The sequence below is a fragment of the Lagenorhynchus albirostris genome, chromosome 2 (assembly GCF_949774975.1).
Source record: "Lagenorhynchus albirostris chromosome 2, mLagAlb1.1, whole genome shotgun sequence".
Lineage (NCBI taxonomy): Eukaryota > Metazoa > Chordata > Mammalia > Artiodactyla > Delphinidae > Lagenorhynchus > Lagenorhynchus albirostris.
Genome location: NC_083096.1, coordinates 161,428,809 through 161,455,039, shown reverse-complemented (window position 1 = coordinate 161,455,039; position 26,231 = coordinate 161,428,809). Strand labels below are relative to the sequence as shown.

Sequence of the window (26,231 nt, the reverse complement as noted above, 5' to 3'; positions counted from 1 at the left end):
TCTGACCTTTTAAAATGTCATTCCATTTTCTTCTGGATTTATAGTTTCTGTTGAAATGTAGGCGTCAGTCTTATTACTGTTGCTTTAAAGATAATGTGTCTTCCTTTATCTAGCTGCTTTTAAGATTTTCTCTTTGTCTCAGTTTTCAGCTGTTGACAATGATATGTCTAAGTGTGGTTTTCTTTAGTGAAACCTGTTTGGGTTTTACTAAGCTTCTTGAATTTGTGGGTTGATATCTTTCAACAGTTTTGGAAAATTATAAGTCATTTGAAGTAATCCTCAAATATTGCTTCTGTCCCAGATCTCTTTTCTCCCCTTCTGGGATTCTAATTACACAAATGTTAGAACTCATTATGCTCTGTTCCTGCAATATTTTTCTCTGTTTCAGCCTGGATATTTTCTGTTGAACTGTCTTCAAGTTTGCTAATCCCATCTTTTGTCTTTCTGCTGTACCCTTTTGTTGTTGTCATTGTTGTTAAATATATCCAATAAGTCCTGGGACTTCCCTGGTCGTGCAGTGGTTAAGAATCCACCTGTCAGTGCAGGAGACATGGGTTCGATCCCTGGTCCAGGAAGATCCCGCATGCCATGGAGCAACTAAGCCCTTGTGCCACAACTACTGAGCCTGTGCTCTAGAGCCCGTGAGCCACAACTACTGAGCCCACACACCACAACTACAGAAGCCCGTGCACCTAGAGCCCATGCCCCACAACAAGAGAAGCCACTGCAGTGAGAAGCCCGTGCACCGCAACAAAGAGCAGCCCCCGCTCACCACCACTAGAGAAAGCCCGTGCACAGCAATGAAGACCCAACACAGCCAAAAATAAATTTAAAAATAAAAATAGGGCTTCCCTGGTGGCGCAGTGGTTGAGAGTCTGCCTGCCGATGCATGGGACATGGGTTTGTGCCCCGGTCCGGGAAGATCCCAAATGCTGCAGAGCAGCTGGACCTGTGAGCCATGGCCGCTGAGCCTGCGTGTCCGGAGCCTGTGCTCCGCAACGGGAGAGGCCACAGCGGTGAGAGGCCCACGTACTGCAAAAAAAATAAAATAAAATAAAATAAATAAATAAAGTTTCCAATCCCATAGCATTAAATATATATATATATATACATACATACATAATATATATCTCCAATAAGTTCTTGATTTCAGGTGTTGTATTTGCCAGTTTTAGAATATTTGATTATTTTAAAAAATTTATTCCACTTCTCTATTGACAATCTCTATTTTATATCCACCTTGTCAATCTTTTTTCTTCTATGTTCTTTAACATATTATCAGAGTTATTTTAAAGTTCTTGTCTGTTAACTCCAGCATGTAGATCATTGTGGTTCTGACACTATCTTCTATTTTTTTCTCTTGACTACCAGTCATGTTTTCCTGCCTCTTTGCATGTCTAGTAATCTCCAGTACATGATATTGTTCAAATTGTAAATTATCCCAACATGATAAGTGTGTAATAGCATCTTACTGTGGTCTTAATTTGCATTTTTCTGATTACATGTAAGGTTGAGCACTTTTTCATATGTTTATCAATCATTTGGTTTTCCTCTTTTGTGGAGGGCCTGTTCAACTTATTATTTATTATTTATACAGTGATCCCCTCTATTCCTAATAGTACTTCTTTTTTATTGAAGTATAGTTGATTTACGATGTTGTGTTAGTTTCAGGTGTACATCACAGTGATTCAGATATATTCTTTTATATTCAGATATATTCTTTTTCAGATTCTTTTCCCTTATTTGTTATTAAAAATATTGAGTATAGTTCCCTGTGCTATACAGTAGGTCTTTGTTGGTTATCTATTTTATATATAATAGTGTATATATAATAGTGTGTATATGTTAATCCCAACCTCACTTTCTCCTTTGGTAACCATAAGCTTGTTTTCTATGTCTGTAGGTCTATTTCTGTCTTGTAAATAAGTTCATTTGTATTTTTTTTTGGATTCATATATAAGCTATATATATACCAGAAGCCATTAACAAATAAATATAAATAGCTTTTAAGCTATATCATATGATATTTGTCTTTCTCTGTCTGGCTTACTTCACTTAGTATGATAATCTCTAGGTCCATCCATGTTGCTGTAAATGGCATTGTTTCATTCTTTTTTATGGCTGAGTAATATTCCTTTGTATATATATACCACATCTTCTTTATCCATTCATCTGTCAATGGGCATTTATGTTGCTTCCATGTCTTGGCTATTGTAAATAGTGCTGCAATGAACATTGGGATGCATGTATCTTTTCAAATTATAGTCTTCTCTGGATATATGCCCAGGAGTGGAATTGCAGGATTATACTCTATTTTTAGTTTTTTAAGGAACTTCCATAGTGTTCTCCATAGTGACTGTACCAATTTACATTCCCACCAATAGTGTAGGGGGGTTCCTTTTTCTCCACATCCTCTCCAGCATTTATCATTTGTAGACTTTTTGATGATGGCCATTCTGACTGGTATGAGGTGATACCTCACTATAGTTTTGATTTGCATTTCTCTAATAATTAGCTAATGTTGACCTAATTATTAATTATCTTTTCATGTGCCTGTTGACCACCTGGATGTCTTCTTTGGAGAAATGTCTATTTTGGTCTTCTGCGCATTTTTTGCTTGGGTTGTTTTTTTCGATATTGAGTTGTATCCTAATAGTTCTTCTTGCCTTAAAGCCCACTCTGTCTGATGTTAATATGCATAGGTATTTGGTTAGTAACCTCACCCAGAGGGGACTTCCACTTCCTTTAACTGACTTGGGAATTATACTGTTTTTATTGTGTTAATGTTTATCCTAGAGGTTATAATCTACACACTTAACTTCTTCAAATGTAGAGTTAATCAACCCTCCCTCTAAAGAAGATTTTCACTTGCTTTTTCCAGGAGGCTGGAGGCACACAGTCTGGGGCACGTCAATCTAAGTTCAAGACTTAAGTTTACAGACCATCCAACCGATATAAGCTGGGGCTGCAAGTCCATACCAGGGCTGGCTTCTGGAAGCATGGCTTCTGGGATTCCTGGCTTATTGTGGGGAAGGTTTTCTATATGATCATTCACTATGTACTCTAACTTTATCTGTGCCCCTTGCGCAGGGGAGTCTGCAAAACAACAGTTCCAATTGGCCAGAATCAGAAAAAATGACTTTCTTGCTTGGTTTATCTGTCAGACTTTCTGTTTTCCTTCCATTTTGTTCTGGTAATTCTGTACCCTGTGGTTACACCAGTTTACCAGCATTTTTCGTTGTTTTCAAAGGGAGAATTGATCTGAGTAACTTAGCCTGACATTACCAGAAAAGAGAAGTCTACCAGACCCCAGACTCCATTTGACAGATATGGAAACTGTGGATCAGTGGGGGGTGAGGCCACTTTCCCAGGGTCTCAGAACCAGTAAGAAGGGGCACCAGCCTGCAGACTGAGGACTGTCCTACACCAAGTCTGGTGATCTCTCCACTCATTCCCTGGCAGTACCCTCTTTGAGACTTGGTTTCTCCATATATAATGAAGAAGTCAGACTAGACGATCTTTGAAGGCCCACTGGGCTCAGAACAGAATTTCATAGTTTTTCAATCCTCTGAGACCCACCCAGCCTCCTCCCCAACCTTCAGTTCTGGATTGGCTCTTCTTAGATCCGACCCCTGAGGTTAGTCACAGATAATTCCCACATCAGCCACAAGGGGGCAGTGGTGTGCAGAGATCGCCCAGGTTCTGAGATGATGGCTGAGCCAAAGGCTTCTTCTTGGAGGTCTTTGCTTCTCACTGTCAGAGTAAAGGGGAAAATGATTTTGCCTGGGATCCAAAGCCCCCTGTCCCTTCTGCTTCATTTCATTTGACAGACTCTGGCTGGTGCACGGAGATAAGTCATCCCCTGCCTCTACCCTTGAGGACTTCATGGTACACTAAATCCTTCTCTCCAGGCTAGATTTCAGGCTGATTTTTCCACCTTCCTGTTTTTGCTCCTGCTGTTCTCCTTCCCCCATCGCTGCCATTTCTCCTCATTCTTAATGCTCAGCTTAGATGCCAACTCCTCCCTGGAGCCTCCTAAAACACTCCCATCATAATCCCCCTCTCCCCTCCCTGTGCTCACAGCCCTGGCTCTATATTTCGAATCCTGGTCTGGCCATGTCCTTGTCTCATTCCTCAGTGTCCCCCTCAGCTCTGGGCCCCCTGTGCCAGCCCAGGACACCATGAGTGCTGGAGGGAAGGAGGTGGAAGATCTGCTGGATGGGATTTCTGGCAGAGCTGCAGTGGATTGGAGCCCAGCACTGAGAGGGCTCCACCGTGGAGGCTCATTTCTCTACCCCAAACCCCAAGCCTTTTTGGGATCCAGCTTTGCACTCACTGCTAAAGAAATGACAAGAAAAGCTTCTAGTTCCAAGAACCAGTGAATACATAATGAAATCATAAAAACAGCAGAAGAAAACATAGAAGGGTTTCTGATTAACTTTGGAGTTAGAAAGACCTTCTATGACTCAAAACCAGAAGCCATTAACAAATAAGAAATATAAATGGCTTTTAAACTTTTGAAGAAATCCTCAGCCTTTTTTTTTTTTTTTTTGCCGTACGCAGGCCTCTCACTGTTGTGGCTTCTCCCGTTGCGGAGCACAGGCTCCGGACACGCAGGCTCAGCGGCCACGGCTCACAGGCCCAGCCGCTCCGTGGCATGTGGGATCTTCCCGGACCAGGGCACGAACACGTGTCCCCTGCATCGGCAGGCGGACTCTCAATCACTGCACCACCAGGGAAGCCCTGAAGAAATCCTCAGCCTTATTTGTAAGAAGATAACCACAGATTAAAAATACATTGAGGGCTTCCCTGGTGGCTTAAGGTTAAGAATCTGCCTGCCGATGCAGGGGACATGGGTTCGAGCCCTGGTCTGGGAAGATCCCACATGCCACAGAGCAACTAAGCCCGTGTGCCACAACTCCTGAGTCTGCTCTCTAGAGCTCACGAGCCACAGCTACTGAGCTGTGTGCCACAACTACTGAAGCCCAGGCGCCTAGAGCCCGTGCTCTAGAACAACAGAAGCCACCGCAACGAGAAGCCCACGCACCGCAACGAAGAGCAGCCTCCCTCGCCACAACTAGAGAAAGCCCGTGCGCAGCAACAAAGACCCAATGCAGCCAAAATAAATAGATAAGATAAAATAAATTTTAAAAAATTATTTTAAAAAAGCAATGTACTTAAAAAGAATACATTGAGATTCCATTTTCACCTATCAGATTGGCAGAAATCCAGAAGTTTGATATCGTTCTTCAGGTGACACTGTGGAAAAGCAGGCATGTTCAGCGTTGCTGGGGAAGGGGAGATCCCATGGGGGACCAGATGGCAATATCTATCCAATTTACAAATACCCCTGTGTTAGACTGGATTCTAAGGTGACCCTCCTTGGCTTTCAACTTTGTGTGATCCTTTGCATGTGGGCAGAATCGGTAAAGATGATGAAAATAGGGGCTCAATGATTATGTTCCATTATATGGCAAAAGAGATTTTGCAGATGTAAATAAGGTCCCAAATCAGTGGATTTTAAGGAAGAGAGATTACCCTGAGGGGGCTGGACCTGATCAGCTGAGCCCGTTAAATACAGAGAATTTTCTCCAGCTGGTCTCAGGATAAGTCAGAGATTTGAAGCATGAGAAGGATTCATTGTGCCGTTTGGAGGAAGCCACATGGTAGAGTATGTAGGTGTCCTCCAGAAGCTGAGGGAGGCCCTCAGCTGATCGCCAGCAAGAAACCAGAGACCACAAGGAAGCCATTTCTACCAACAACAGGAGTGAGCTTGGAAATCGATTTTCCCCCTGGCGCTCCAGATGAGGACTAAGCCTCACCAACACCTTGATTCCATCCTGAGCAGAGAACCCAGCTACACCATGCAGGACTGACGTATAGACTCTCAGGGTGTTATTTTAAGCTGCTGAGTTTGTGATACTGTTATGCAGCCACAGAAAACAAACACAGTACCTTCAACCCAGCCACCCACTGCTGGGAGTTAATTCTGCGAGTATACCTTTAACATGTATTAAACAAAGTATGTACGTGATTCTCTATTGCAGCATTATCGTAACACCAAAAAGAACAAGAAAAACTAGAAAGGACTCAAATGTCCATCAATAGGGAATTGGTTAAATGAATTATTTCAGTTTACAATAGAATATTAGGCAGTGATATAAAAGAACAAGAAGCTCTATTGGCTGATGAAAATCTCTAAGATGTGTGGCTAGTGGGAAAAGGTACGGCACAGTATATATAGTTTGTTACATTTTATGTAAAAAGGGCGTTATGAACATTTATTCATTTTTGTACGGGCATAAAGCAACTCTGCAAGAAAACCTCAGATACTAATAAAAACTGGTGACCTGTAGGCAGTGGGGACAAGGAGTCAGAATAGGGCAAATGAGGCACTTGCATCCGAGTGAGACTTTTTATTGTATGCTTTTTATACATTTTTTTGGAACAATGAGAATGTATTAATTAATGAAAAATCAAATTAAACTAATTGTTTAAAAAAAAAAATGAGTCAATGGGGGAATTCCCTGGCTGCCCAGTGCTTAGGACTCCACACTCTCACTGCCGAGGGCCCAGGTTCAATCCCTGGTTGGGGAACTAAGATCCCACAAGATGGGTGATGTGGCCAAAAAAAATAAAAATAAAGATAAAAATAAAATGAGTCAATGGGGGCTTCCCTCGTGGCGCAGTGGTTGAGAGTCCGCCTGCCGATACAGGGGACGCGGGTTCGTGTCCCGGTCCGGGAAGATCCCACATGGCGTGGAGCAGCTGGGCCTGTGAGCCATGGCCACTGAGCCTGTGAGTCCAGAGCCTGTGCTCCGCAACGGGAGAGGCCACAGCGGTGAGAGGCCCGCGTACCGCAAAAAAAAAAAATGAGTCAATGGGCGCTACCTCCCTAGATTCTTTCTGGGCCTGAGCCTGCTCCCTTGTTTTTCCCCCAGAAGTTGATCCTGGGGCATGGCACCCTTGACCTCTGGCATTCCATTCTCATTCTCCCTTCTGCCCTAGGGGAACTGGAGAGACGATTCAAATAGCTGTGTCTGAGCGCGTCATGTCTCTGGAACTCAGTTTTCCCGTCTGTGAAATGGGGATGATAATACCTCTGAGGATTGTTGGTGGATTAAATGAGATAATCCGTGTCAAGTGACCCCCCTGTAGAAGGTGCTCCTGGCATTCGTGCTGGCTGGGATGGAAGCAAGGGCAGTCCTCGTGGAGGGAGTTTATTGAGCACGTAGTAGGTGGACCACAAATGACAGTTTCCTCCATTTCCCTCTCACTCACTATGTGACCGTGGCCCAACTCCTCCCTCTGTCTAGTCTCCATTCCTTCAGTTGCAAATGAGAAGTTTGGACTGAATGAGCTCTCCGTCTTGTGTATGAGTTTGGGGCCTTCAGTGACCATGGAGAGCTCTCTCTCATTTCAGATATGGGTCAGTGAGGCCCAGACGGAGCGACGACTTGTTCAGTGTCACACAGCATGTCCGAGGCAGAGCCAGGACAGGGACTGGAGGCCTCTGACTCCCACCCAGGCCCTTGACCTCTCTCTGCCCAAGCTCATCTGTGCCCGAGCAGCTATGTCATCACATAGAGACTCTCCCCTGGACCTCTCCTTATCTCCCCAGCTTCTGGTTGTTACTACAGAAGGGCTGCTGCCCACCCAGCCTTGAGTTTAGAGGCTCCAGCTCCCCTGCAGGCCCTGAGCCCCAGCCAGGTGTCTCCCCCAGCCCCTCCCCAGCACCTGTCCCCTCCAGCAGGAGACACAGAGTGCCACAAATGCCCTGGAGAGAGCACCCCTGGGGAGGCATGGAGCCAGCAAAGGGCCAGGGGAGCGCCTGTGACCACTGGAGTGAGCTGCCCCACAAAGGCCTCTAACTTTTGATCTCTCACCTGAGACTCCCAACCTCCCGAGGGTCTCCCGTCCCTCATCCTACTGCTCACTGAGCTACTGGCCTTGAGGGAGTTGCCTCCCCTCCCTGGGCCAAAGAGAGAGTGGCCTTGGGTTCTGACAACCTTCTAGATCTCCATGGACTCTGACTATACTTTTTGCCCCTGAGTTTAGGAGATTCTTAGGGATCCTGGGTCAAGATATCCCATCTTCTGTCTAATTAACGTGAGGTTGTTTCCGAACATTTGAGGCTTGACCTAGGATAAGTAATTTGAGTGTTTCTTTCAGCAGATGTTCGTTGTGCTTCGGACAGGGAAATACGTCTTGGTCTCTCTTAGATGTGGACTTACTTCCATGGCCTCTGCCTATGCATCACTCTCAGCCCTGGGAGATGTGTGGGGCTGTTTGTTACCGTCCAAACTGACACACACAGAGAACAGAGACCCTTCGCATGTGCAAACGCATGTACAGATTCTAGACCTGCTCTAATCCTATTTGACCGCCTTAATCTGGTTTTTGTAAGGTTGACCCAAGAGGTTTGAGCAGGTTTACATTAGTTTCAGTTAGTTTTTGTTTTTGTTTTTTTTTAGTTTCAGCTAGTTTTAACTGGTTTGACTCACTATGTGTAGGCGTAAGCACATCTGCATCTATTTGACTATTCTGAGCTCATTTGTGGCTGTTGTGATTTGGGTTATTGTAATAATAGCAGACACTCATATTGCACCTGTGATATGTCGGCACGGTCAGTTCCAAGGGCTTTACGCTAAGTCATATAATTCTTACAACTACCCTGCAGGTGGGGACTGCTTTAGTGTCTTCATTTTACACGTGGATAAACTGAGGCACAGAGAGCTTCAGAAAACTGCCCCGGGATTCCTGGTCCCTGAGAAGTGGAGCCGGGATTTGAACCTACTCCATCTGGCTGCCAAGTCTGTGCTCTGGACCTTGATGTTAGGCTCTATCACTGCCGATGAGTCTTTGAACCACTTCTTGATAAGTCAATTCTGTCTGAGCCCGTTTGTTCTGCTTTTGCCAGTACGAGCTGCTTGGTGCTGGTTCTGTCTGCAAACAGACTTGAATTTGGCCCATTCTGATTGACCCACAGATCTCAGGCCTCACAGAGCCTAGAAAGGGAAGACCACTATATTAGTTTCTTGGGGCTGCTGGAACAAATGGCCACAGATTTGACTGCTTAAAATGGAAACATGGGGCTTCCCTGGTGGCGCAGTGGTTGAGAGTCCACCTGCCGATGCAGGGGACACGGGTTCGTGCCCCAGACCGGGAAGATCCCACATGCCGCGGAGCGGCTGGGCCCGTGAGCCGTGGCTGCTGAGCCTGCGCGTCCGGAGCCTGTGCTCCACAACGGGAGAGGCCACAACAGTGAGAGGCCCGCGTACTGCAAAAAAAAAAAAAGGAAATGTATTTTCTCACGGTCTGGAGGCCAGCAGTTCAAAACCAAGGTGTCAGCAGGGCCATTCTCTCTCTGGAGGCTCAAGGGGAGAATCTGCTTCTTGCCTCCTCCAGCTTTTGGTGGCTCCAAGTGTTCCTTGGCTTGTGGCTGCATCACTCCAATCTCTGCATCCATGGTCACATGGCTTCCTCCTCTTCCTCTGTGTGTCTCTTATAAGGACATTTGTCAGTGGATTTAGCACACCTCCAACCCACCCCCACCCCAGATATTCAGGATGATCTCATCTCAAGATCTTTATCTGCAAAGACTCTGTTTCCAAATAAGGTTACAGCCACAGGTTTTAGGAATTAGGACTTGGACATATCTTTTGGGGGGGCTCCATTCAACCTATTACAACCAACTAGGGTCACATCACAGCATTTCCCCCTGAGAACCTAGCTCTTAAAAGTGACTCTTTCTATCAGATTGGGTTTTTACCCAACCTTTAGGGCTTTATTACTTTCTGCTTAGGGATTAAAAGGCAAAAGTGTTCAATGTGCTTGCAGCCACGGAAGAACCTCTTGTACTTTTCAAGACCCATTTATTAATATTCCTGGCCGGGAAAATCAGGAATTCCTGGAAACACCAAGCAAGGTGTGGAAATGTTTCTGTAAATAGGCACCGGAAGACAGAACCCACTTTCTAAGATGTTTGCTGATGATAACACCAAGCTTACTGTTCCCTGGGGAGCTCTCTTTAGTGAAAGTAATGCTGAATCGAAGGAGGGCAGATAATTAAGAGATGAGGGGGAGCCGTTAAAGCCCCCCAAAAATCTCCACACTCCTGGCCCAGGGTTGAAAGAAGCTAGTCATTTAGATAAAGATAGAAATGAAGAAATGGTGTCGTTACTCACCAAATAGACCTTGCAAGGAAGCAGCACTCGGGCCGCTTTGTACTCAACTGGCCCCAGCACCAATAAACAGAAATATAACAGAAAAAGGAAAGCTCTGTTTCTCTTTTCTGCATTTCCCCACTTGCACCCATAGCTGACGACCATGTACAGTACCGGCTGTGAGAGTCAACTTAGTCCTTGGACAGTTTTGGCATCTGCAGAGGCTTCAGGGAGTGGGCTCAAGGTCCTGCTCTGCCCCTACCAGCTGTGTGACCTTGGGCAAGCCAGAAAGTCTTTCTGAGTCTTGACTTTCCCATCTGCCCTGATTTCATAGGATTACCTGGGAAAAGGCCCACGTTTAGCACTTGCCGTGTATGGCAGAAAACACACGAGCAAATAGACTGGCCGGCCAGGGTCATTCCAAATTCATGGTCAGCAACTTCGAATGGTCACTCTGCACTGCCGGAAATCCTACTCTGTTTCTTTAGTGGGCTTGACTGTGATAACTATTTCACATCTAATCCTTGATCCTCCGTCCCCTCCTCTTTTCCTGTCTCTTTGGCTGCAACTTGCTTCCACTCCATTGGCAAAATAGAAACCATCAGAGGAGGTTCCCTCAGCTTTGCACGGCTGATTCTACAAATCCACCTCCTCTTCTGCCTCTCAGATGATTGTCCCTGCTCCCGTCAAACGCCAGCTCTCTCCTCCTGTGCTCCGGGTCCCCTCCCTCTTACTTTAGCAAGGATTTTGATCCGGGAAATCCCCTCTCTCTGTATCATCAGTTCCTCCCCAGCTCCTTGCCATCAGCATAGAGATACGATGTTATAGTATCCATATTTGGACAAAACTCTCCCTTCACCCTCCTTATTTCCTTCCAACCAAAGCCCCATTTCTCAGCTTCCCTTTGCATTAAAACATTCTAAAAAGTTGCCAGTGGTTGTTCTCTCTGGTTCATCGGCTCCCATTTGCAGTCCCACCCCTGCCATTCAGCTTCCATCCTCATTCTTCCACTAAGACTGCTCCGTCAAGGCTGCCCCGAGGTCCTTGCTGCCACATCTAGTGGACACATCTCTGTCCTCAGCTTACTCGACCTTTCCGCAGCATTCCACACAGGCAGCTCCCCTCCTAGGTCTTGAAGCACTCTCTTCCCCTGGCTTCCTGACAGCTCTCTCACCTGGGCTCCCCCTTCCTCCCTGGCCAATCCTGCTCAGTCTACTGTACCCTCTCCTCCTCTCTGCCCAGCTCCTGATATAGGAGTGTCCCCAGGCTCTGTCCTCCTGCTTTTCCAGTCTGAGCCTGAAACCAGCCTAGGTCACACAGTCTCTGTGCGTCCAGCTGGTCCCCAAGCCTGCCCAGACTCCAGGAAGGGGAACAGCAGAGAATTTGGGACCATCCTCAACCCACCAGGTAGAAAACCGGAAGTCCTCCTCAATTCCTCCCCTCTCTCACCCATCACCTCTGACCCTCCAGCAAGTCCACAGTAGGTCCCCAACAAGCCTGCTTCTCATGATCTCCACAGCCCCCGGCCTCGTTCAGGCCTCAGCATCTCTAGCCTGGGTCACACCATCACCTTCTACCTGGGCCCCCTGATTCCACCCTTACACTGTAGTCATCTGTTCTCTACAGAGCAGGCAGAGTGGGTTTTTGCACGTGTGAATCAGATTATTTCACTGCCACGTTGAAATCTCTTTAGTGCTCAGAAGACAATTCAAGCTCCTAATTACAGCCTGAGGGTCCTGCGTGATGGGCCACGCAGCCTACCTCCCAGCCTCAAGTTGCTCCTCTGCCCACCTCGTTCACTGTAGAGTGGCCACTCTGGGTTTCCTTCTGTGTCTCAAACAGACCGATTTGTGCCCGGCCTCTTGCTCATGCTGGCCCGGCTTCCTGGAACACCCTCTAGGAAGGGCTGCCTCCTTCTCATCCTTCAGCCTCAGCTCAAATGCCATCTCCTCTCTGAGACCCCCTTGACCATCACATCACTCCAGGTTCCAACGCCATGTGCACGGCTTCATAACACTCAGCATCTAGCACAGAGCCTGGCACATAGTAAGTGCTCAATAAATACTTGTGGAATAAATAAGAAAAATCAAACAGGAAAGCATTCCACGGCTCAGTACAACAGACTTCCACATGGCCCCGAATCTCATCTCCCACGAGCTCCAGCATGCTACGGCAGCGCCACATTTTGCCACACAGCCCTGCGGGCAGTGCTTTGATAACAACAGTCCAACAGGCCCCAGGAAGCCCGACATGTCACGACAGGGCCCAACACGGAAAACATTAGGCCCGGCCTGGATCTCAGACTCAGCTCCAGGTATCACTGCTCCAAGCTCTGGACGTGTCCACAGGGGCCCACAAGGGACCCCCAGCCCTAGCTGTGGTGCCGATTGGGACCCAAACATCTGAGCCCCCGATGCCTCAGGTGGTGGGTAGTCGGCCACAGACCTGGGCTGAGCACAGTACAAGGGGTCTTTGTCTTCCCAGGAGGCCCTGCTCAGCCTCCAGAGGAGAGTGGTCCATTCTGAGCACCCAGAGCAGCTGGGGAAGGGGGAGGTGGGGGAGGGGTAGCACTGGACTCCCGGGGAGAGGAGAGGAGGCCCAGGTCTCTGTTCTGCTGTGCAACCTTAGGCATGTCACTGCCTCTTTTTAGCTTCGCCTCCCTTTTGTAGAAAGAAAAGAGCATCAAAGGGCCTCTAGGGAGCATCTGAGTACAGATGGGAAACCAAGGCCCAGAGAGAGGCAGTGTCTACCCAGGGTCACAAGTGAGGGAGGTCAGAGTCACTTCGGAGCCCCAGGCCACCTGCCTCCCAAGGAAGCCAAACGGCTCAGAGGGTAAGGCCTGCTGCTATCTCCTCACCTGTTGCTCTGCCCTAGGCCCTTGGACAAGAATAAAGACAGAGAGTGAGTCACCAGGAAGGAGAGGGGCCATGGAAAAGGAAAGTGGGTTTCCAGCCCCTCCCCCAGAGCCCTGCCCTTTTCCTTTCCTCTTTGGCCAAGCAACCCAGTGAGTCACAAGATTCCACTGGGGCGGGCTCAGTGCCAAGCTCAGTAATGACGAGGGACCTCGGAGCCATGCTTTTGGCTCTGCTCTCCTTCCCTACTCTGTGTTCCTGTCTCCTTTGCATGGACAGACAGGCAGGCAAGGACAGGCAGATAGCTAAAACCCGTGAACAGACACGAACAGGCACCTACACAGACACACAGACTCCTAGCAAGACAGACACCGAGTAGCTAGGCAGACACAGACAGGGACAGTCACACAGCTATACAGAGCGACACACAAGCCAACGAGCACACAAATACAGGCAAACAGCACACTGATGGGCATGACAGACAAACCCATGACCACACAGAGGCAACGTCCAGACAGATGTGCAGTCACGTAAGACAGGTAACAGAGAGAGAAGCAGACTCAGACACACTCCAGCAGAATCCCCTCACAGACCCAGATACACGTACGACACTGACAACATGGGTGGCCTACAGGGGGTGGTTTGGGGCAAAGAACAGGCCAGATGCCCCTGGGCCAGCCCCAAGCCGCAGAACCACACGGAAACTGACTCATGAAAGTGGGTTCTCTGGGCATGAACTCTTCTGAAGGCAGCCTCCATCTCCTTCGCAATACGAGGGGCCCACCTTGCAGTAAGATGAATGGAGGTTAGACATGGAAAGGGCCTTCCCGACCAGGAGGGTGTTGAGACCTGCAGTGGGTGACTAAGGGTGATGGGGGAAAGGAGTGGAGTGGTGGTAGGTAGGGAGCCTGCATCCTGGCTGTGTGCCCTTGGGCAGCTCTGTCCTTCTCAGCCTCAAGTGTCTCATCTAGGTTCTGTCCTCCAGGGTCCCCGCAGGGAGCAGATGGCCAGCTCCTGTGAGTGTTCCCGCCAACACTGGGGCTCCAGGACATTACTCCTCCATCCTCCGCACATGCACCCAGGGCAGGATTCCCTCGTTGACTCCCTGCCCAGTACCCCCTGGCAGGGGGTAACCCAGTCAACGCAGTCACAGATGCCCATTGTCCTGGTCCCTCCCCTCCCCCTGGGGCTGGCCAGCTGAGGATGCCCCAAGGCTGGGGGAGGGGTGCAGGGAGGTCAGAGAGAGGGCAAAGGGAATCCCCATACTTGAAGCTTCCCTCACCTAGAGGCAGCTGTGAGGCTCAGGCCAGGGATGGGGGGATCGGTCCAGGTGGAGTCTCTTTCATCCTCCCGCGGTTAGAATCCTCTGGCCCGGACCCAAACTGTTGAAAGAGAGGGGACTGCGCGATGGGGAGGTAAGAGGTGATGGGCAGGCCTGGCGGGACAGAAGCCCCATTGTTTGGGGCCCAGGCCAGCCTGGGCAAAGGCAGGGTTTATAACCAGGGCAGGAAGGGGGGGCTCTGCAGGGGGCGCCAGCTGGCAGGGCTCTTCCTTTGGACCCTGGATGGGGGACAGGTGCCGAGCACGATGCCCCCTGGAGGGGTTGATAGAGGCAGCAGTGTTTGGCGAGGTGCGGAACTGAGTGAGGAGGGCGGACGCAAAGAGGGGTCTCAGGGCAGGGAGGCAGCTCCCACCCCACACCCACCCCGCCCCCTCGGGAGGATGAGCAGCCCAAGGGTCCTAAATCATCCTCCTCCAGATTCCAGTCATTCCTGGGAACGGAGGCGGCTTGGGGCGGCTCCAAGCCCGGGGGGGCGGGGGGGGGCACTGTGAAGAGCGGTGTGCATGGCTGTCTTTATTACTGAGGGGTCACGGGGCGCTTAGAGATGTTTGCCGCCCACACTCTCCCCATCATTTCCCAAACTTAGGTCCCAAACTCGGAGCTCTGCTGCCCCCATCTTCCCTTGTCCGCGCGAGCCCCTCAGCCCCACGGCGAAGCCCACTGGGCAGTTCTTTCCAGTGTCACACCACAGTTGTTCCTGCTTCGGTTGGAGTTCCGCCCCTAAGGGAACGGCTTCCACCGGAGACCCAACAAGGTCAGTCACGTGCTCACGGTCCCTCTCACTAGTCCCAGTTTCGGAGTTACGGCGGGCCTATTCCAGGTGCAAAAGAGCCGGGGCCCCTCCCTCCCGCCGCCGGGGCCGGGGCGGCGCGCAGGGCGGGGCGGTACAAAAAGCGATCCCGCCCCGCGTTCCTCACTTGACTTTGAGTGTCCGGCGGTCGCAGGAGCGGGAAGGCGGAGGCGAGTAGGGCAGCTGGGCTCAGCCCACACCCCTCACCAGGTAGGGACGCTCCCCTGCTCAGAGGGGAGACGGTGTAGACAGAAGGAACAGAGAGCATGAGGGGCCAGGTGGAGGGACCAAGACAGGTGGCAGAGAGGGAGAGTGGAGGGGGGCAGAGGGGCACAGAGAGAGGGACACGTGAGGGCACAAAGTCAGGGACCCCCATCAAGGACGGAGGCTGAGGGAAGCACAGGGATCCAGAACAGGAGGAGACCCCGGGTGCGAAGCATGGGTGTTGAGTGGGGAGCACCAAGGATGCCACCATCCCCACCTCCTGTCCTTGAAGGTGCCCCCGCAGGTCAGGGAGGGGCTCCATTTCTTGCCTAAGCCCCTTCCCCCGGTAAGCCAGGGCACGTCAACTGTGGCTCCTCGCCCCTGTCCTGCTTGGGGACACAGGAATCAGGGTCCCTGCTGGAACCCCTTGGACTCACAGCCCCAGGAAGCTGGGAGATCAGTCCCTGGGGTGCCAGGGAATCTCTGTTGCCCACCACTTCTGACCCCTGAATTCTGCCCTCCCTGGGCCCAGGAGGCACCATGTGGCGATGTCCACTGGGGCTGCTGCTGCTGCTGGCTGGCGAGTTGGCCCTGGGTGCCCAGCGGGGTCGTGGGCGCCGGGAGCTAGCACCGGCTCTCCACCTGCGGGGCATCCGGGATGCGGGTGGCCGGTACTGCCAGGAGCAGGACCTGTGCTGCCGCGGCCGCGCCGATGACTGCGCCCTGCCCTACCTGGGTGCTACCTGTTACTGTGACCTCTTCTGCAACCGCACCGTCTCCGACTGCTGCCCTGACTTCTGGGACTTCTGCCTCGGCGTGCCACCCCCCTTTCCCCCCATCCAAGGTGGGCACCAGATGGCCAGGGGTGGGTCGCTTTGTCAAGCCCAAACTCAGCCAGGCTCAGGAGCAAGGCTGATGCATTGACATTTCCAGGGGGAGGCTTTATAGAATCTGGGAAAGAGACCCTGCCCCTCTCTCTGCGCTTCCGGGAAGTCCCCACTCTGGTCTAACTTGAATCTCTCCAGTAAGATGGAAAAAGAAGAGCCTCGGTCTGTGGGATTTTAAGTTGGCCCAGGAGAAGGGCAGCCTCCTGCCCTTTCCCCCAGTCCTGCCTGTCTCCATATTCTGGACTTAGAAGGTGCTGGCCACACCTGCTGACTCACCCTCAGACTGATAAAGCACACAGGGGTTGGTCAGCGTCATCTTAACAATTCCTCTGCCTTTGCTCAGGATCCTCTACCCCTGAGATGGCTGGTCATACCTGGGAGGTGGGTTAAGTCTGTTCCTGCTCTCAGCTCTCACCACCATCCACTCGCCCTTATGCAAGAGGAGAGTCACTTGAATTCTTTCCCACAATTCCATGGCGCTGCGGGTGTGAGACTGCATACCTGGGTTGTCACCCCAAAGTGCTGTGTCATCTTAGGGGAGTCACTTACCTTCTCTGGGCTTTGGCTTCCCCATACCCCTCCCACTCCCCATCTCCAAACCCCTACTCATTTAAATGGCATAGGATCTAAGGAATGTTGTGGAGGGCATCCAAGAGAAGCAAGAGGGATCCGGGTCGGAGTCACTGAAGAACTTCCCAAGTAGCAGTTGGTGTGTGACCCTGTAGGAGATGTCTTAAGTTATAGCTTGGCTTTAGTTGCAGTGAGGGCGGGTGTGTGTGCGTGTGTGCGTTTGGGAGGGTTCGGGACACCTGACCTCTGAGGACCTGGCCATCTCAACCCGTCGTCTCTGGTCTTGGCTCCACGTCTCTGTCTGACTTTCCTCCCACCAGGATGCATGCACAGGGGTCGCATCTATCCAGTCCTGGGAACCTACTGGGACAACTGTAACCGTTGGTGAGTGTTGGGGGCTTGCCTTGTGGGCTTTGTGGAACAGACTTGATTCAAACCCTATCCCTGTCACTCACTTGCTGGGGGCAAGGCCTTTCCCTTTTCTGAGCCTCAGTTTCCTCATCTGTAACATGGGAATTTTTACACGGACCATGTCAACTTCTGTACCAGCATTCCAGCAGCAGTCCCCAGGAGCAGTCAACCACGGATGCCCAGCTCCAGGTGCAGCCCCTCCTGCCTGGGGCTAGGCTACCGCCCCTCCCAACCTTTCTCCCTGTCACGGGAGAGTCCAAGAAGGGGGCGCCAGGAAGGAAACCTCTGACTGCAGCATCCGTTGCCCTGGACCGGATGAGGGTCAGGGATGGCTGAGCTGGCAGCCAGCCAGACTGTAGCAGGGCCTTCCCTGGAATGTGGCCCCTCCTCCTCCCCCAACCCTCCCCACCATTCCCAGTAGGAGGACGAAGGGGTTGGGGTGCCCTCCTACCCTAATCTGAGGCCTGAGATGGGAGGTGCGAAGCCTTGAATGCCTTAATGGAAATAATGGGGACCCTAAGACTTAGAGGAGGAGGCCCTGCACCCACTCCACCCCATGCCCTGGGACTGAGAGGGCCCCAGGGAGGAGGAAACTTTTTGGAATGCATTACGCATAAGCTGTTTCCATTGCCTCACTGGCGTGAGGGGTGCCTGGGTCACAGTGAGAGTGGGGACTCGTGCATTTTAGCGTGTGTCTGGGTGACAGAGCATGTGTGTGTGTGCATGCTTTGAGCGTGTGTGACCTGTGTGTGTGTTTCAAAAGGTGGAGCATGCTTGCATGATTCTGCTGTTACTGATAGGATGCCTCTGGACATTGAGGGGTTAACACTCTCTCTCGGTCCCTTCCCTAGGGCCTGGCCACCCAGGCCCCCTCTGGAATGCTGGGACCTGCTGCCACCAGTCCTGCCTAGACCTGCTTGGACAGCCCTGGGGGGCAAAGAGGGAGGTGGCAGGAAAGGACTGACCAAGCCACTGCCCTCCCAGGCCAGTTCTGGCTGCGTTCCCTGCACTTGACACCTGAGGGAGGGTGTGGGACGGTGTCTGTGGGCCTCCCAGGCTCTGTGAGCCCTCGAGGATGCTTTCGAGAGTCAGAGGGGGAAGGGAAGGACGAAAGCCTCCCTGAAAGTGCCCCCGCAGCTCCTGGGGCTGGAGATCCCAGCCATACTGGGTCCTCGTCCCCTTGAGGCTCCTTAAAAGGCAACAAGGGAGGCGGGAGCCTTGGGCGGGCTTGAAAGGATGCAGTTTAGCATCTTGTCATAGCAGAGTTAGGAGCTTGTAAAAGCACTATAGAACTCATAGAATCCAACTGTTCAGTCGACACCTGTTAGAGACCTACTATGTGCCAGGTGCTGTGCTGGGCCAAGGAGATGCAGCCAGAATGCGGCAGATAGTCCTCGTCCCTGCACTGGTGCCTCTAGTCTAATGGTGACACAAATAATAAACCTGTCATTACAACCCTACAGGTGTGATGGGGGGAAAAGAGGTTATTGGGAGACCCTAGTTTAGAGTGGGGTGGGGGCGAGGGAAGGCTACTCAGGAAGGGATATTTATGCAGATACCAGGGAGATGAGAGCATGAGTGGCCCAGGCCCAGAAGGAGGGAACATGGGGGGAAATGGCTTGTGGAACGGCCAGGAGGTGGGACCGAGCTCATTGCAGCTGGAGCTGTGAAATGGGGAGAGAGGCCCCGAGGAGGGGCAGGCCGCGTCCCGTGGGTCTCATGAGCTGTGCCAAGGATTTTGCATTTTGCTCTAAGTGTCGTGCACAGCCATTTGGGGAGCACACAGTCTGATTTGTGTTGTTCAAAGATCTCTCTGGCTTTAAGAGAGGGGTGTGTGTATTGGGCGGAGGGAATCACAATGAAGCAGGGAGCCTGGTTAGGAAGCCACTGCCGGGGGTCCAGGTGAGAGGGGATAAGGGGCCAGAGTAGGGTGGTGGTGGGGGAGGGGTGAGAGGCAGGTGGATTCGGAGTCTTTCATGACCGGCTCATAGGGCAGGCTGGTGGTAGGTGGGTCTGGGTGAGGGGCAGGCGGTAGGGGAGACACCACGGACCACATGGAGTTCTGGCTTGAACAGTTGGGTAGGTAAGGTGCCGTTTTCTGAGTTGAGGATGTTAAGGGAGGAACAGGTTTGGGGGAAGATAGTTTGGCCATTCTGAGATGCCTTTCACACACCCAGAGGAGCTGTCAGGAGGCCAGCTGGATATGAGTCTGAAACTCAAGGGGGTGGGGAGTTGGGGTTCCTGTAATGAGAACAATCACAGAAGATAACAATTCTTTTTTTTTTTTTTTTTTTTTTTTTTTTTTTTTGCAGTACACGGGCCTCTCATTGTTGTGGCCTCTCCCATTGCGGAGCACAGGCTCTGGACGCGCAGGCTCAGCGGCCATGGCTCACGGGCCCAGCCGCTCCATGGCATGTGGGATCGTCCCGGACCGGGGCACAAACCCGTGTCCCCTGCATCGGCAGGCGGACTCTCAACCCCTGCGCCACCAGGGAAGCCCAGATAACAATTCTTGAGCACATCACATGGTCCAGGCCCTGGGCTGAGTACTTTGCAAGCTTGCCTTTTAATCCCTGGAAGGTGGTACTATTATTATCCTCATTTTACAGACAACATTGAGGGAGAGTTTAAAATAACTTACCTAAGGTCACATGACTAGTCAGCTAGACTCTGAACCCTGGATTCAATTCAGAATCCATCTCTTAATCACTTCACTGTACTGCCCCATTCATTCATTCGTTCATTCCACAAATATCTATTGGGTGGCTACTATGTGCTAGGTTTTGCTTTTAGGCACTGAAGGTATCAAACAGTACCTGCCCTCAAGGACCTTAGATTCTGTGAAGAAACAGGTATAGACAATATAAATAACTGAAGATATAATACGTCAGATAGTGATGACAGGCTGAGGAGAAAAGAAAGCAGGGAAGCAGGGTAGGAAGGGTGGAGGATGCTGAGTTAGGGTGGCCAGGGCAGGCCGCCCTGAGAAGGTGACATTTGAATAAGGACTTAGAAGAAGTGAGAGGGGCCATGAGGATGTTGGAGGAAGAACTGTGCAAAGGCCCGGGGGCAGGAGCACGGCTGGTGTCAACAGTCAGGACCAGCCTGGCTGGGACCTCAGGAACCAGGACGGGGACGAGGGGGTCAGAGAGGGGACAGGAGGACAGATCGTGCAGGGCCTTGTTGGCGCTGGAAGGACTTTGGCTCTTATTCTTGATGTGAAGCCAGTGGCAGGTTTTGGGCAGGGGAATGGCATGATATGATTTGGGTTTAACAGGATCGCTTGGGCAGCTGTGTTAAAAATATACCGAAGCGGGGGAGGGGGGCACAGGGCAGAATCGAGGAGAACAGTGAGGAGGCTACAGCAGAATCCAACTGAAAGGTGATTGGACCATGGTGGCTACGGAAAAGAATGAGACATGGTTTGGATTCTGGATGTGTTTTTAAGGTAGAGTCAACACAGTTTGCCAATGAATCGGGTTAGCAAGTGAGAGAGGGTCCAGGGTGCCTCCCAGGCTTTTGGCCTGCACTCCAGGAGAGGACGGAGTGCCATTTTCGAGGACTGTGGCAGGCGCAGGCCTGGGGGTAGGGGGAGAACAGGAATTTGCTTTGGGATGTGGTGAGTGTGACCTGTTAGACACCCAGGAGGTGATGTGGTATAGCAGTAAGATCCTTGAATCTGGAGTTTAGGGAGAGATCTGAGAAGCAGATATAAACTTGTGAATCATAAATTTGAAATTGACATTTAAAGCCACCAGGCTGGATGGGATCATCTGGCGGTCCTCTCGTAGGTGCTGATGCAGAATTTCAGGCCCATGTTGACCTCTGAGGCCTCCTCCCTTCCAAGGATGCCCAGCACCACCTCACCTCTTCCTTTCCTCCTGTTCTTCCAGCACCTGCCAGGAGAAAGGGCAGTGGGAGTGTGACCAGGAGCCATGCCTGGTGGATGAAAACATGATCAAGGCCATCAACCAAGGCAACTATGGGTGAGAGGCCCTAAAAATGCCCCGAGTGGGCACACATGCACGTGCACACACATACACACGTATGTTCTGCCCGAGATGCATGTCCTGCCAGGCACACCCACACTCAGATCTTATTCATGTGTACATTTAGCTGGTAGGCATCTCTCCCACCCATGTGCGCATACCTCCAGGACCCCAGCCTTGGCCGGTCTGTGACCTCCATCCCCTCTCTTTCAGGTGGCGGGCTGGGAACCACAGTGCCTTCTGGGGCATGACCCTGGATGAGGGCGTTCGCTACCGCCTGGGCACCATCCGCCCGTCTTCCTCCGTCACCAATATGAATGAGATTCATGTAAGTCCATCCCTGCCCACAATCCTGCCATCTCCTCTTGGCCTACCACCCCAGGGACCCTGGCACCCTGTGCCCTGCTTCTCCAGGGGCCTAGGCCTGTCCCCCACCAATAGGCTGTGTATCCCTGGACAAGGGACTCCCCTTCTCTGGGCCTTAGGTTTCTGCCTATAACAAGATATGCTGCACTGCAAGAACTGATGCTCAGATTCTGAGTTTTGTGGTCCCAGCGTCTGACCCTCCCTAGCTTCTCTGGCCTCTCCGGCTTGGGAAAAATGTCATTGGTCCCAGTATGGCTGGGTTAGGGCCCTAAGGGCCAGGAGGTCACCTTGGTATTTTGGGAAGGGAGGGACAGACACTCCTCCAGCTTTGGCCAGAGAGCAGCAATTCTCGGAAAGGCCATCTCAGCAGAACCCCCAGGGAGGAGGGGATTTCACCCTTCCCACCAGTGGGACCCTCCAGAGGGAGAAATGAGAACCAGACCCAGAACAGTCAAAGGGCGAGGAAGGGGGCTTGAGCGGGACACATGCCGGAGGCTCCTTCCATCAGTGGCCGGCAGGGAGGAGGCAGTGACTGGCCAGAGCGGCCCTCCCTGCAGAGGGAGCTCAGCTCAAGGCTGAGGTGACCAGACCCTGCCCCTGCCCTTACTCCCCTGGGCCTCCGGCTATTTTCTGCCTCCTGCTGTTTGCCTTGGCAGCCTGCCCAGTCACGGGACCTTACTGCTTCTTCCCTCCCCTGCCCTTTGGGGCCTGAAGCCCAAGGTCCTGGTGGGAAGAAGGATGTAGCAGATCAGAAGGTACAGAGGAGGAAAGAGGCCGGGGTTGAGGATGGAAAGTGGCCCGACCGCTTCCCTATTCCTGGCTTCAATTGCCTCACCTGTAAAACAGGACTAGTCACCCCCCACCTGACACTAGAGAGGCACTAAATGGTGCCTGGGTCTTCCTCTGGGTCACCGTGGAGGTTGCTGGACTCTCTCAGCAACAGAGGGCTCAAGATTAAATTGCAGAAGGCCCTGGACTTTTTTTTTTAACATCTTTATTGGAGTATAATTGTTTTACAGCGGTGTGTTAGTTTCTGCTGTATAACAAAGTGAGTCAGCTATGCATATACATACATCCCCATATCTCTTCCCCCTGGCGTCTCCCTCCCACCCTCCCTATCCCACCCCTTTAGGTGGTCACAAAGCACCGAGGCCCTGGACTCTTGGGAGACCTCCAATGCCTAGGGCCCCTGAGGGGAAGTCTGGGGCAGAGGCAGGAGGCAGACAGAGTGACCTTTTCCTTGCAGACAGTGCTGGGCCCAGGGGAGGTGCTGCCCAGAGCCTTCGAGGCCTCTGAGAAGTGGCCCAACCTGATCCACGACCCTCTTGACCAGGGCAACTGTGCAGGCTCCTGGGCCTTCTCCACGGCAGGTATGTTCAAGAGCAGGGGCTGGCCAGGTGGGAAAGGAGGGCAAAGGCCTGAGCCCCCTGACAGCCCCTCTACCTCCCCTCCCACCAGCCGTGGCCTCTGATCGAGTCTCAATCCATTCTCTGGGGCACATGACACCTGTCCTGTCACCCCAGAACCTGCTGTCTTGTGACACGCACAACCAGCAGGGTTGCCGCGGTGGGCGACTTGATGGTGCCTGGTGGTTCCTGCGCCGTCGAGGGTGAGCAGCAAGGGGGTAGGGAAGAGGGCATGAGGTGGGGGTCTTAGGAAGGGAAAGCCTGCAGGAAGGGCCTGGGCCAGGCTGCCCCATGCCCACTCTGTCCCCGCTCCCTCCTGCTGCCCCTGCAGGGTTGTGTCTGACCACTGCTACCCGTTCTCGGGCCATGGGTGGGACGAGGCTGGCTCCGCACCCCGCTGCATGATGCACAGTCGGGCCATGGGTCGGGGCAAACGGCAGGCCACCGCCCGCTGCCCCAATAGCTATGTCCATGCCAATGACATCTACCAGGTCACTCCTGCCTACCGCCTCGGCGCCAACGTAAGTCTGCACTTGGGTGAGGGGGCAAAGGCAGGAGAGCTGGAAGGTTGGCCAAAGGCTTGAGCCTCGCGCCTGATGGATACTCTCCTCCCCACCCCCTCACCCTCCAGGAGAAGGAGATCATGAAGGAGCTGATGGATAATGGCCCTGTCCAAGGTAAATGCCCCTCATCCTGCCCCCTGATTCCAGAAGCTTGTGCCTGCTTGACACTGGGCACAGAGGCACAGGTGGTACGTGCAGCATTGAGCAGCAAGTCCATTGGGGCCAGGAGCGGGAAAAACCATGTCCCTTCCCCAGGAGCAGCACCTGGAGGGGGCACTTAGAGTCTTGGTACCAGAGGCCCCGGGGCCTGGGCATGCATCTCCAGGCTTGGGTATCAGTGCCTGTGCTGATGGGCTGAGCCAGCCCCATTTTGACCTCTGCCCACAGCCCTCATGGAGGTGCATGAGGACTTCTTCCTGTACCAGAGCGGCATCTACAGCCATACACCAGTGAGCCTTGGGAGGCCGGAGCAATACCGCCATCATGGGACCCATTCGGTCAAGATCACAGGGTGAGGGGCTTGGTGGGCAGGGGGCTTGGGGGCAGCAGGGCTTGCACTGGGGCCTCTGAGTTTGAGTCCTTACCACCTCTCTGCAAAGCTCCATTTCATAGGGGAGGAAACCGAGACTCAAAAAGAGGAGGTGCTTGCCCTGGGTCACACCGAGAGTTAGGGGCCTTTTAAGGTGTTCTAGAACTCTTCCTTCCTTACACACTGGGAAGACTAACTCCAAATGAAATACAGACAAGGATTCAAGAGTTGCTCAACCTCTCCCCAGCTCAGCACCTGTCCCAGCTCTGCCTGACTCACTCCCCCAGCCCTCAGTTTCCCCAGCTGATTTAAGAGGCAATGCTAGAGTCACTGATTTCAATAGTCCGACCAATGAAATGTACTTTGCACATACACACCGCCCCCTGCCCCCCATCCCCCACCAGGTGAGGAGGGAGGGCAGGCAGATGTATGAGGTCCCAGAGAACTGGTCGCTGGGATGTGGATCCCTGGAGGGTGGAGGCCCAGTTTCCCTCCTTTTCTGCTTCCCCCTCCAGCTGTCCTTTTGGGACCGTCCCCACACCGGGCACAGGTGCATGGAATTAGAGATGTGGCGATTGAGGGAGGTGCAGAGAGGGACAGAGAGTCCTGAGGGTGCACCCAAGTCACCAATGGCAACAGGGGCCTGGGCAGGGAAGGCCGCGGGGCGGGAGCTCCTGAAAGCAGGTGAATCAGCGCCCTTCCCCCTCCGGCTCTGCCCCGCAGGTGGGGGGAGGAGACGCTGCCCGACGGAAGGACGCTCAAGTACTGGGTGAGTCCCTGCGCCGCGTGCCCTGCGGCCGCTGTCACCTTCCCCCGGCCTCCTGTCCTCTTCCCCCACTCCAATTCCCCTCCTCACGGCTCCTTCTCATTCCCAGACGGCGGCCAACTCGTGGGGCCCAGCCTGGGGAGAGAGGGGCCACTTCCGCATCGTGCGCGGCGCCAACGAGTGCGACATCGAGAGCTTCGTGCTGGGCGTCTGGGGCCGCGTGGGAATGGAGGACATGGGTCACCACTGAGGCCGCGGGCACCACGCCGGGAAGAGCCCTCTGTGGGGCAGCAGCCCCCGCCCGCCCGCCCGACGGAGCTCCGGGCCCCAGGGGCCTAATCCTCGCGCGCGAGGGTTCCGCTGACGCAGCGCCCGACTTGGGAGCCTCGGACAGGCGAGGCTGGCGGAGCCCCCAGACCTCCCAGCGGGGGCCGGGTAGGGCCTGGCCGGGAAGGAGCAAGACCACCGAAGCTAGGACACCCCCTTCTCCGGCCCCACCACTCCACCCCACCCTTGTACTCCTATTTCTCAAAGATATTTATTTTTCTTCTCACTGTTTTAAAATAAAAACAAAGTATTGATAACTATGTATCTTGGAACTTCTGGACGTGGAGAGCCAGGCCAGAGTTTGGGTGGCATATGGTTAGACAGCAGAAAGGACTGCCTAAGGCCATGCTGGTTGGCGGGGGTGGGGGGTGGGGTGGACCAGAAATCTTAGCCTCAGTTCAGCCCTAATTGTCAGTGGCCCTGGACACTGACCCACTTGGAGGTGGGGCATGGATGGCATGGCTTTTGGCCCCTAGAGAGTCGTGGGCCCGTGGGAACCACTTCTCAGACGCTGAGTCAGCGCCGCCTGAGGCGGGGGAATCCAACCCACCAATCAGCAGAACTGGTGCCAGTGCCCAGCAGGCAAGGGGGGCACAGCCCCACAGAAGCTGGAGCCTCTGTCTCTGCAGATCAGCCTCTCCAAGCCACCCAGGCAAAGGGGACCCCCCCCTGCTTCCCCTACCCCTAGGCCAGGCTGGGCCTGCCTCTCTGAGCCCTCTCCCTCCCCCACCTCCCCATGCTCCCAGTGCCTGGAGAATTAAGTCCAGGCCTCGGCCCGGCATTCAAGGCCATCAGGACCCACCCCACCAGCCTCCTCACCAGCTTCTTCACCCAGTGCCCAGGCAACTCCAGAGTCCTCACTGCTCGCTAATGTCCAGTACACACGCAGACCACTGGGCATTTGCACATGCCGCTCTCAGTCCAGATGCCCTTCCGTTCCACCCCCTCCCCTGTCCCACTGCTGTTTCAAAGCCAACTCCAGGGTTTCTTCAATCAGACAGTACTGGTGGAGAGTAACTGATGTGCCAGGTGCCGTGCAAGGGACCCATGAGTCCCCAAACCA

General features: G+C 52.7%; 1 protein-coding gene across 2 annotated transcripts; it reads left to right on the top strand.

The window, feature by feature from the left end:
* Nucleotides 1–15,240: 15,240 nt before the first annotated feature.
* TINAGL1 (tubulointerstitial nephritis antigen like 1) lies at nt 15,241–25,212 on the top strand. Of its 2 annotated transcripts, XM_060140762.1 has the most exons (12): nt 15,241–15,360; nt 15,887–16,198; nt 17,132–17,195; nt 21,116–21,208; nt 21,425–21,539; nt 22,824–22,947; nt 23,036–23,186; nt 23,315–23,504; nt 23,615–23,660; nt 23,934–24,057; nt 24,799–24,844; nt 24,951–25,212. In XM_060140762.1, the coding sequence occupies exons 2-12, from the start codon at nt 15,895–15,897 to the stop codon at nt 25,089–25,091; spliced, it is 1,398 nt and encodes a 465-aa protein (XP_059996745.1). In that variant the 5' UTR covers nt 15,241–15,360; nt 15,887–15,894; the 3' UTR covers nt 25,092–25,212. The 2 variants fall into 2 exon arrangements, with proteins under 2 accessions (XP_059996745.1, XP_059996746.1); XM_060140763.1 differs by lacking the exon at nt 15,887–16,198 and having other exon boundaries at nt 15,281–15,360; nt 24,951–25,209.
* The last annotated feature ends 1,019 nt before the right edge of the window (nt 25,213–26,231 follow it).